The 11,508-nt window shown below is 39.1% G+C and overlaps 2 protein-coding genes across 2 annotated transcripts; one reads left to right on the forward strand and one right to left on the reverse strand.

Moving 5' to 3' along the window:
• Positions 1 to 3,621: 3,621 nt before the first annotated feature.
• LOC147623215 (uncharacterized) lies at positions 3,622 to 6,313 on the forward strand. Its single transcript, XM_086821298.1, has 4 exons — positions 3,622 to 4,081; positions 4,940 to 5,223; positions 5,462 to 5,525; positions 5,600 to 6,313. Exons 2-4 carry the CDS (start codon positions 5,081 to 5,083, stop codon positions 5,873 to 5,875), a joined length of 483 nt encoding a protein of 160 aa, XP_086677424.1. The 5' UTR covers positions 3,622 to 4,081; positions 4,940 to 5,080; the 3' UTR covers positions 5,876 to 6,313.
• Positions 6,314 to 9,219: 2,906 nt separating this feature from the next.
• LOC147623216 (tetraspanin-8-like) lies at positions 9,220 to 11,306 on the reverse strand. The gene is made up of 2 exons (XM_086821295.1): positions 10,449 to 11,306; positions 9,220 to 9,852 (listed from the first exon to the last, which is right to left on the reverse strand). Exons 1-2 carry the CDS (start codon positions 10,944 to 10,946, stop codon positions 9,556 to 9,558), a joined length of 795 nt encoding a protein of 264 aa, XP_086677421.1. The 5' UTR covers positions 10,947 to 11,306; the 3' UTR covers positions 9,220 to 9,555.
• Positions 11,307 to 11,508: the final 202 nt, after the last annotated feature.

Consider the following 11,508-nt stretch of genomic DNA (forward strand, 5'->3'; position numbering starts at 1 on the left):
TTTATGATTGAAAATCTTTGAGCCTAAAAACCTAAACAATTTGAGGTAAAATATGTTACATTGTAAATTGTAAGTTAACTGAGAGCAAGCATGCCATTTTTTAAATTAAGCAAAAATCTTTGTATACTTATTTTTTACACACACTTTTGATGTACACGCACTAGGTGACAAATTAAACAAACCTATTGTATTTTTTGTTTTCTTTTGGATTTTTCTCCTTCTTATAAAGAAACTAGCTTGAAATGAATGTGTTAGGTGGTGAGAAGCATAATTGACTCACACTGTGTTATACTTTATATCAATTATGTCAAACTCATAATCTGGGTGGACAAAATTATGGCATGTCATCCTTAAAAGATATAAAGTGCATAATACTTTCTTTGACAAACACATCTTTTCTATGGTATGTTTAGATCATGGTGCTAGATTATACATGGGGTTAGTAAGACTTGTAATTTTGGATTACCTTACTATTTTAAAGTATGTAGCTTGATTGACATATTAATATATATGGGTTTTTTTAAATAAAAATGATACACACATATAGATATATAAATTGATTATTCTAGAAAGAAAATGTTGACAAGTGAGGAAACTCAAGCTATAAGTGCACAAAGTGTGTTAATGCAAGATTTTATGTTAATCACACTTATTGTCTCACTTATGAGTCATTATTATTGTAACTGCAATCATGCATAAGGGATTTAACTATAAAAATTTAGATACTTTAAATTCCATGCCAAAAAAGAAGTGGGTGCATGTAAAATGTGCACACCCTTAGGGCGATTTAAATGCTTTGTTGTGTTGGCCCATGCGTTCAGTTGTTGCAAGGTATATATTGGAATGAGTTTAAGTTATTGCTTGTAAAGGTAGGAAATGGTAGCTTTTGTAAAGTCAAACTCACAACCAAGCTTCACTCTCTTTTGATGGGGGTACCATGTCATGCATGTTCTAAGTCTTAAAAGCATACCTTTAGACTACTCAAAAGTTGAAATGCATGTAAACCCAATTCTAACCTCTATGAGTTGTAGATAAAAACTAAGTTTAGCAACTCTTCCTCAATTGATTCTCCCAACTACTATATAAGCATAGAAACATGCTCGTATATTGTCAATGTAACATGTATACGAGAGGATGCTCAAATAGTTCAGTGCACATATAGAGAACCCAAATACTCATCTCTTGGTTAAATTGACCAAGACAACTCAACAACACTTTGTGAGTCTGACAAAAACATATCAATGAATAAGTAAAGAGAAGGAAGAGAAGTGTTAAGTAGATCATTAAATCTATAACAAAGCTTATTGTCTATACAAGTTAGTGCTAAGATGAAGCTGATTTTTTATGTAATAGTACTCAAACATGTGTGGGTGTGTGTGTGTGTGCATGCACATGTACATGTGTGTGTGCGCGTGCATGTACATGTGTGTGTGTGTGTGTGCGCTTGTGTGCGTGCATACATGTGCATGTGCGTATGCATATGTGTGCATGCATGCATGTATGAGAGAGAGAGAGAGAGAGAGAGAGAGAGAGAGAGAGAGAGAGAGAGAGAGAGAGAGAGAGAGAGAGAGAGAGAGAGAGAGAGAGAGAGAGAGAGAGAGAGAGAGAGAGAGATCCAATACATTGATTGAACAAAAAGGTAGTAGGTAGACAACATGGAGAAAGTGATGCAAGTAAGGAATCACTTGTGCGGACACAATAACAATGGTTGTCATTGACATCTTCACATGCACAAAAGGAGTATTTAAAAATTGCTAACACTTGATGTTATGGAAATGTTAGCATTACCGAGAAAAAGGAAGCACAACTAAGAGAAAATCATGCCCTCAATTGTACTTGATTTTAATGGGGTTACTTATTGTGATCTAATTTTAAGCAAGTTCAATTGAAGACATCATCCCCTTAACTTCAATGTATGACATCATATAAATAGAAATTTTTGTTTTGTTTTATTTTACAAGCCAAAGTTTACATGGCATAAATGTGCCTCGTAAACTCGTATAAGGAGAACTCATAATAGTGGCTCCACACGACTACACACTGTGGCCACATATCTTAGACAACCAATAATTGTACATGTTAGACACCCATTAGAGTTATTGTAGTGGAAGAAAAGTTAAGCATGGTTCTAGTCATTGTCACTTAATGGCTACAACAATTACCAATTAGTTTAAGGAGCCTTAGAAAGGTCTAAAAAGGCTTTAAAGGAAGCAAGAGGGTTATCATAAAATTGAGAGAAGGTTATATATTTGTTTTATCATTAAGCTTGCTCGTTTTGTATCAAAATTGCCTCAACGTAGAAATTATTATTATTAATTTAAAAACACAAGAAAATATTTTAACCAAGGTCTAACCTAGTAAAATAAACTCAAGCATCATCATTTCGAGAAGTTGGAGAAATTCTTTTAAAGTTGGAGCCTACAAACTTTGATAAGTTCAAATACCTCAATGTACACACCAATGTACCTTGCTTTATTTTAATTGTTGTAAGAAACCATAATATTTTTAGCATGCAATATTGAGGGCGATTGAAGGGATGTTATATATCTTAGTCGTGCTAAGGTAAAGTATTTGAGTTGCTAATTTTTCTTCTATTCTAGTAGGGATGTGAGTTCACTTCGAGAAAATGCACCACTAAAGCATATTGCATTTTGAATTCCGATTAGCAAGTTGCCGTCTACAATGTCCATGTTAAAGCCTATCTCACATGACATGATTACAAATCCTCTCCTCATTTGGATGCACGTAGTCTTTTCCAAGGAATGACCTTTGCATACACATTGCATGGCAGCTTCTTAGCGTGAACCTGCTGCATACACACTGCATGGTAGTTTCTTAATGTGAACCTGCTACTTGGAGGGCCAAGTAAACTTGCACATTGTAGTCAAAGCTCAAATCTATAGACACTTCATTTGTCGTTGCCTTATTTGCACTTTTATAACAAGTGCTTTGTACGTTGTCACTTCAAAGTGTAGCTTTCTAATCGTTTCTTAGATGCAAGGATTTAAGTAAGGTACATGTGCCAAAACCACCTTGAACATGAGTAGCATTGTGGATTGATAAATTGTGGACATTCAACCAACCAAAATGACACAGATACACAAATTTTTGGACAGATTCTAGAAAGAACCTTCAATAACTCCAAATTGGTCCCAAATGGACTCATGCATTTCAAGGGGGTCTTTCGTTTTCTTTCCAACCCATGTTCTTTAACTAGCCTGGTGATCCTATACAAGCATGGTCACCAATCATTCAAGGCATAATATAAGCCGTACATTTGATCAACATTATTAACAAGATTTAAACTTCCCAAAATACGAAATCGACTAGCACCAATAGAATGCCTAACCTCAATATATATTCAAACATAAATTGATAATCTACACTAAAATGTTTAGATAGAGAGGAGTTAACCTAACTAAGGTAAACTTCCCAAAATACAAAATCGACCAGCACCAATAGAATGCCTAACCTTTTGATATATTCAAACATAAATTGATAAATCTACACTCAAATGTTTAGATAGAGTGGAGCTAACCTAACCAAGGTTGAGTCAGCAATGTGGGTGGTTAGGGGTCGTCGCCTACCTCTTGACCCACCAACGACTCTCTTTTTTTCTCTCCTCGTTCTGCAGAGGGTTGCCATTGGCCAAGAAGAAAGGCTATTTGATACACGAGCTTTGAGTCAAATTCAGCTACAACATTAATCTGTGTCAAACCCTATCGCCCTCTTTTGCTCCGCCCTGCAGGCTTGCACAAACTGATTATCGCCCCTTCTTCTCTCTCTCTCTCTCTCTCTCTCTCTCTCTCTCTCTCTCTCTATCCATGGCCTTTCTAGGGCTTCCTGCAGCAGTTGGGTAGTGTTGGTTGGCGTTTTTCTGGATTTCTTTTCCCTGCACAGTTCCCACTCCCACACTGGCCCCGCCTCTGAGTCAGCACGAAGGAGAGAGGGCACAGAAACAAAGGGCGTCCGGCTCTTTTAATCTCCCCGCCCCCCCTCTTCTTTCTCTCCATATCAGCCATTGCCATAGTCGGATCTTCAAAGGTCTTTGCTTCGCTGATCTGTTGCTCTGGAGACGCAGGTATGTTCCCCTCCCCGTCGTTACCATTTCTGCTCTTTCCCCACATGTATGCGGTTGCCTTCTTCAACACGAACCAGGGCTTTGCATGCCATGTAGGGCTGATGCTACATGGTGTCATTCCTGCTTTTAGTGATGGGTAGATGTCATATGGTTGATGAGCTTTATGTGCCACGGAAGGGTAGATGTGATATAGTGGATAGGCTACATGCGTCATGCCTGCTTTCAGTGATGGATAAATGTGGAACGGTTCATGCGCCATGCCTGCCTAGATGTCTCATGCAGCATGCCTGCTTGGACGGCTGGATGTCCTATGGTGGATAGGCCTCATGCGCCATAAGTAAGTTTCATGTGCCCTGCTTTCTTTCAATGATGACGGATGCCATATGGTCATGCTTGGAGGACAGGTTGATGTTTTATGATGGGGTTAAAAGTATCATGTGCCATGAGTAAGGGTACAGGTATGTTTCTTTTGTGAAAGCTTAGTGGGCATGAATCAAGGGAGTTATCTGTATAAAGAAGTAGACGAGGCTGTATGTTGTGTCGTGAAATAGCTCTGTGTGCCTCGTCTCGTCCTAGTGACGGCCAACACAATATGTCGCAGAAGCTTCATGTGCTATGTGATCTGAGTGAGGGCATGGTTTTTTAAAGGGTTGCTTTGCTAAAAGTGAGTTTGTTTCATGTGTCATGTCTAGTACTATATAGAGGACACCTACTTGGGAAGCTATGTATATGCTCTGCAGAAGAGAGCAGATGAGGCAGTATTTTCATATTTGTCTTATGGTCGTTGCTTTCTTACTTTGAAAGATAAGTGCCTGTGTAGGTTTGAGGTTTAATTGTTTTTTTGCATGCATTGTGCAGGGGCTATATATTCTTGATTAGAGAAGAGCTACGTGTATATAAAACTGTGAAGTCCAACATACAACACTGGATTCTTGTGTCAGAAACCTCAGGTTTGTGCAGCACCTGGCTGCCCTGAGCCCAAAGGAGTCTCGAGCAGAGATGAACGAGTGTGGAAGCGTTAGATCTGCACTGCAAGGGGATGGTATTGATGACAAAGTCATTTGCCCAATGCCCCAAAGGGTCACCCCAGTGACCTTTACAGCAGCAACGGAAGTGTTGAAGCCTTTCTGGCAGCGACGAAGGTGGGATATACAAATGTCAAGTGGTTAGCCTAAGGATTAGTTTATTAAGGCTGCCTATACATTAAGGGGCTTGACCGTGGGGGGACTTATGACTGCTTGCAAGGCTCTCGCCTCTAGACGTGTTGAATTGCTGGCCCAAGCCCTGGCACGCCCACGGTTGGGGATATATGTGTATCCAGTTTGAGATGCAGATCTCTGTGTTTCAGAAATGCTTGACATTTCACTTTTTCTTTTGCAGCATGACACCTACGGTGTTGGATCGTGAGGCAAATCATGAGATCTTGGAGATTTTTCACCGCAAGGTATGCCTGCAATTAACTTATTGTTTGTGCATTTGCCTTGTCCCTAACTAACTATTGTTTTGCGCTTTTTGCAGAATTCTTGTGGTGAATCTTCAAGTTTTGGATGCTCACCCCCTTACTTCTCCGGTTCTCCTCCATGCCGATCCGGCAACCCTCTAGTACGAGATGTAGAGTTTTCCAACCAGAGACTGCCCCCTTCACCTATCATGGCCATGCAGTCAAAGGCTGCTGCAACGGCTCCAACTTATCGAGCCAGTCCGCGTGTACGGGTGGAGGGATTCGATTGTTCTGGTCGTGGATTTGAGTGTACAGGCCGGGATGCACGCTGTCGTGTGCCTGCATTTGCATAGGAAGCCGTACTAACACCAACCAATGTGATAGCCATTTTGGTAAACTGTGCAGTTTTTGGTACCAATGGCCTTCTTGTAGATGTCTGTACTTAGTGTGAGTTTTTTCCTATTTTCTTCCCTTCTTTGGTCATTACCAATTTTTCTTTGAGCGAGATCAGCTGCCAATCTGAGTATAGTGTATATTTAATGTCCACCCTCGGCTTTTGGTTTGAACCAGTACTGGAGAAAAAGGTTTCAGGACACAGTTTTTGGGGCTTAGAAACCTGATGAGTCAAAATACAGGCCCAATTTGTACGGCCAAATGATCTTGTACAGTTGTGAAGCTTTGTAAGTCCATCTCCATAACCTGTGATCTTCCCAGTTTCCATGTAGCTTTGTGGGCTGCAACTTGTAAAGAAGGGCTTTCCATCTGCTTTTGTGTAGTGCAGTTCTTCTACAGTGTGTGCCTTAAAATTTGTTAAATATTCTCAATGGGTTTACTTAGACAAACCTTCTTTTTGCATTTGTGCTGGTGTAAGCTCCTCTACTGATGTTTTTCATGCTGGTGCAAGCTCTGTTACTGATATATTTTGTCACCTGAAATCTCTAAGGATGTGTAAAAAAAATCTCGTGCTGGGTGTGAAGGTGCTAGCTCTCTTAACATTGCTTGCTCGATTAACATTGCTTGCTCGCTCTCTTAACATTGCCTGAATGAACCACCCTCAATGCAATGCTATTTCAAGGTAAGCAGGTTTTACATGTTTGATGCTCGTCAAGCTTGTTTATTTATCCAAGGGTTAGTTCTATTAAAGTAAACAACGTATGAGTTCTAATAATGTGTAGAAGGGCTTTGACTCAGGAAAGCTAAAACTCACCCGTTTATTGGCAGCAATGTGCCCTGTTGAGCTTTGCATTCTGAGCACACAAATGTACTTTATTGTGCTTGTGGTTGATATAAAGTAACTGTTGCATGGTGGTATTTTTGTAATTTTGTTTTGATTCTGGGAAATAATTGATAGGGTTATGAGCAAAGAAAATAGGACCGTATTACAGCTCTTTTCAATGCTTTTATAAAGTCATTGATGTGTCTTGGTATGAGCATCAATAAAATTCAAATTATGAGGCTTGATAAATCCTACACCCTATTTACGTAAAGCTCTTTTCAATGCTTTTAAAAAGATAGCCATCGATGTGTCTTGGTCTGAGCATCAGCATCAATAAAATTCAAATTATGAGGTTTGATAAATCCAATGATAAAATTTTCTTTATTACTCGAGTCGAGAGTTTTTTAGGTCTTACATCAAGGCCAGAGAAAAATAGAAACACGAAAAACTCCTCGACATGAAGGCATCCATGTTCTATCATATGATGTTGTTGCGGTATGTGTAAGACATTAAGAAGCGAAGCGCAGGAATGAAGGGCGGAATACAAAGGGTCAAAACGAAGGGATTTTTTCCTCTTATTTTTATAAATCCATGATTTCTCTTCTCTCCTCTCCTTGTGCCTCGGTTAATATGTAATATAGACAATATCTAATAGATAGAAGATAGATGACAATATTAATAAAACACTTCTAGCACACACTATTATCTATTATTGTTTTATTGAACATTATTTACAAAATTATATTATTAACTTAAACGATAAAGTGCATTTTTTGTATCTCTATTAAAAAAAAACGTGGAGACATCGTAGCCATGCAAGTGGAAACCGCGTGGTAACATCTGACTCGTTGGCCCACTCGATCCCATTTTCTGTCCATTACTTCATACAAAATGAATCAATTATTGCAGAGCACCATTTTTGCATGTTAGCTCAACTGGTTGATCAGAGCTCTGAGTTGTTAGCTCAACTGGTTTGAATCTCTCGGCCCGCAGAGCTTTGCTCACTTGTACACGTAGTCCAAGCACTCTTTGATCTCACTCTTGAAGTATATGATATCCCTAGCCTCTCCAACCGATCCACCATCCACATGCGCTCAAACAGGTCCACCGGATACACATTTTGCACTGCACGTAATTAGTATCAATCCAAATTACTTCATCTCTGACGATCTCAATAATCTTCTCTTTAATCCAATAACCATGTTTGGAGCACTTTCGTGATATTTAAAACGATAATTGAATCATCTATTGCTTCAGTCCAATTGCCAGGTTGTTATGGACCTTCTTGCGATAATTTATGCTTCAATTAAATTGCCAGGTTGTTATGGCCCTTGGGATTGAATTAAAGTATCGATTAAGTAATTTATGCTTCAATTAAATTGCCAGGTTGTGGCCCTTGGGATTGAATTAAAGTATCGATTAATTAAAGGATGAGGGTAGATCAAGTGGGGTCCCTTGGAGTACATGGACGTGATCTAATTTACTCTTCAGCTTATCAAGAACTTGTAGTATAGCTGGAATACCAAAGTATAATTTGCCACCTTACATGATTTCTATTTTCTCACCTCTCCTTGTCCCAAAGTTGTCCATGGTTAATATATAATAGATAAATTGTATATATTAAGTTCGTCCTAAAATTCATTTTGATTATTTTACATTTTGCACGCAAGCATTATATCTTATAAAGCTTAGTTTTAGATTTATTAGATAGCTTAGAGCCATTCATTGATAGAATTATGGAGAAATATCATTCTTCTTATGCAATACAAGGAATTGAGATAGAATTATATTAACTAAGGTTTGCACTAATTCACCATTTAGGTTGATGTATTGGTGCAACTATGTAAAAGTTTCGGAGCTTATGTGTGTTGTTCTTATAGGTTGATGTAGGATGATAAGAATTAAAAACTCTGTTAGTGTAGGTTGAGAGTTTTGCTATAAATGAATCTACAATGCCAAGGAGTGGGTGGAGGAATTAAAGACATAGTATGTTTCTTGATACCATCCGCTCTTAATGACGACTAAAAAGGGAGATAAAAGGAGCCTCTTGATCTTACAACATCAGTGCTCACATAACCCGGGTTGTAGTGTAATTTTCTCAATTGAAATTCAAAAATCTTGGTTCAACATTGCCTTTAATTTTAAGGAATGAATTTGTACATTTTAGTTATAAATCTTGGCATTGGTATGATTTCTGGTGATTTTCAAGTCTACATCTCGGTTAAGACTAAGTGTTGCCTTCAATTTTAAGGTTTGAATTTTTTTTTTCGAGCATTGTGCTACATTATACCTTGCAATAAGTAAGGTCAATTAGTTGACAAGTAATAAAGTTAAGATCCTTTTTGGCCGATTGTACAATAGATGTCTATTCTTTTGGGAAATTGCAAGGCTTGGCTTCACCATAAAGAAAGTAACTGCAAGGTGCACTTCACCATGAATAAATTATACAAGTAAACTTTGGATGCACATGACAACCTTACATCAAATCAAATATACTACAAGCTTTATTTAAACAATACGAAATAACATATGAAAAAAGTACAACAAGAGAGCCATGTGAGGCCACTCTACATGTAATGTACATTGAGATAAAATAAATAAAAAACTAGTGCAAATGTATTATGCGGGAAGCCACTCTACATGTATGATAGATGGGGGAAAAAATAAACTCATATAGTGCATAGGTATTATATAGGGGAAAAAATGAACTCTATGTAAGGGTGTGTGTGTGTGTGTATGTGTTCCCCTTGCTTAGTAAGACTATGGTTAAGGGATAACCATAGTGTATTTGTGAAGACTATGGTTAGAGAGAGGGGCCTAGGGATAACCATAGTTTTTGTCCCTCCTCACATTTCGAATAGCGCAGCATGAGACGCTATAGACGATGATGAGGAACACGAGCACGACGACGTTGACGATGGCCACCTTGCGCCAGTCTTTCTTCACGTTTTGAAGGACCCCTGCCTTGCAAGAGCTGCAGCTGTAACACAACTGAGAGGCATCATCACTCCAAGCTTGGCAATCTGCGTCTGCGCTCGTATCGCCTGTCTTGGTCCAGTTGGTGGGCGTCACGAATGTGAAATCGCATGCCGTAGGGGGCTTGCAACACCCGGACTGCCCAAAAAAAAAGGACATAAATTTTTTTAAAACCAGAACACATTTAAAAAAAGGAAAAAAAACTCATAAAATATAATCAATTTCATAACAACATACGTGCCTTAAAACAACATAATTACAAACCTAATCATAAACTCAAAATACCAAAAATGAGAACTTTGGTCCCATATTTTTAAAAAAATTATATATATATATATATATAATTTGCATTTCTTACTTTCTTGGCCAAGTAGGAGGCTGATTTTTGTGAGGTTTACATAATTTACAGTTAATTTTAAGTTTTTCTGGGATATTATATAAGGGCTATTACATAATGACCATATCCTTTCGTCTCTCAAAAGTTACCTATATACATGTGATAATTTGAAGTTCTTTAACATAATATTTAAGTTAAAATTTTTCATGCTTATAATTTCCCAACAAGATATGAAAACGAATATTTTTTCATGCTTATAATTTTCCAACAAGATATGAAAACGAATATTTTTTTTACCTAAAATAGCTACTCTGCATTTTATAAACCCCATAACTTACTCCAATTTGATTGATTAAATAGACTAGTATATTGATTTATTTGATCTCGATTTACGCACCTGGATGGGGGAGAGGTCGGCGGCGGAGAAGGCGGCGTCGGTTTTGTACTCATCGTCGAGGCGGCTGCAGGTCTTGGAGTCGGCGAGGCAGCTCTCGATCTTGTCCCAGACGCTGGCCTTGTTCACCTCCTTCTGCAGCCAGCTAGAGTAGTTGCCGAGGTGGAATTCTTTGAATCCTTTGCCGGAGACGGCGTCGCCGGCGCCCTTGTTCGTCACCACGAAGGCGAACACAGTGAAGCACAGCAGCAGCACAATCAGCAGGAACATCACCGCCGAATACACCCACAGTAGCCACGTCACGCGACAGCACGCGCCCACCAGCCCGGCCAGAGACACCAGCAGTATGAACAGCCCAATTATGATCACCGGCCATTGCAGAAACCGCATGCAGTCTGTGCTATGCTTGGTTGCAAGCCATATCCCGGCGCCCAGAATGGGGATGGCGAGAAGGGCGGTGAGAAAATTGAGTATCCCGATCAGATTGTTGCTCACACCCATGATTAATTAAGCTCTGAGATCGAATCAAAAGGGCCTTAAGTCGAAGAATGAAGGGCAATTACTATGGTTCAGGTTGAGCAGGAAGGGAGTTAAGTAGAAGAATTAAAGGGTGGTTTGGATTAAGCTCAAAGCTGTTCGCAGAAAGAAACAGATAGCAAAAGGTGCAGGAATCAAAAGGTTCTGAAGCAGAAGAATCAAGGGCAATTATGGCTTAGATGAAGCTCAAAGGGGTGCACAGCAAACCTTTCAATTACCAAATATCCTACACGAATGAATGGCAAAAGCAACAGCAATGTGATGGGCCTATTTGTGGTAGGTAATGATGAAGCTGAGAGAATCCCTGATGTGTGTGTATATATATACATTAACGTGTGGTGCTTGTAAACACGTTTCTGTCAAGGCCATGCCTCGTGGACAAAGTCCAATATGCGCGTACTGCTGGCCGCCTCGATCTGAAACTTCCTATTGCCTTCCTAATCCCAACACGCGTGGAAAAATAGCCATTGTGTTTTTGTCCTCCCAACACATCCAAACCTGGCCACGGCACGTGGGCACGACAGCA

Source organism: Cibotium barometz, chromosome 27 (genome assembly GCF_041138505.1).
Source record: "Cibotium barometz isolate CiBa-2024 chromosome 27, ASM4113850v1, whole genome shotgun sequence".
Lineage (NCBI taxonomy): Eukaryota > Viridiplantae > Streptophyta > Polypodiopsida > Cyatheales > Cibotiaceae > Cibotium > Cibotium barometz.

What these genes read in the sequence shown, in the direction of transcription:
- LOC147623215 (XM_086821298.1), top strand. Translation starts at nt 5,081, where the DNA reads ATGAACGAGTGTGGAAGCGTTAGATCTGCACTGCAAGGGGATGGTATT. An exon ending in CCTTTCTGGCAGCGACGAAG is followed by an intron (nt 5,224 to 5,461) that starts GTGGGATATACA and finishes TTTCTTTTGCAG; the next exon opens with CATGACACCTACGGTGTTGG. An exon ending in TGGAGATTTTTCACCGCAAG is followed by an intron (nt 5,526 to 5,599) that starts GTATGCCTGCAA and finishes CGCTTTTTGCAG; the next exon opens with AATTCTTGTGGTGAATCTTC.
- LOC147623216 (XM_086821295.1), bottom strand. Translation starts at nt 10,946, where the DNA reads ATGGGTGTGAGCAACAATCTGATCGGGATACTCAATTTTCTCACCGCC. An exon ending in CCGACCTCTCCCCCATCCAG is followed by an intron (nt 9,853 to 10,448) that starts GTGCGTAAATCG and finishes TTTTTTGGGCAG; the next exon opens with TCCGGGTGTTGCAAGCCCCC.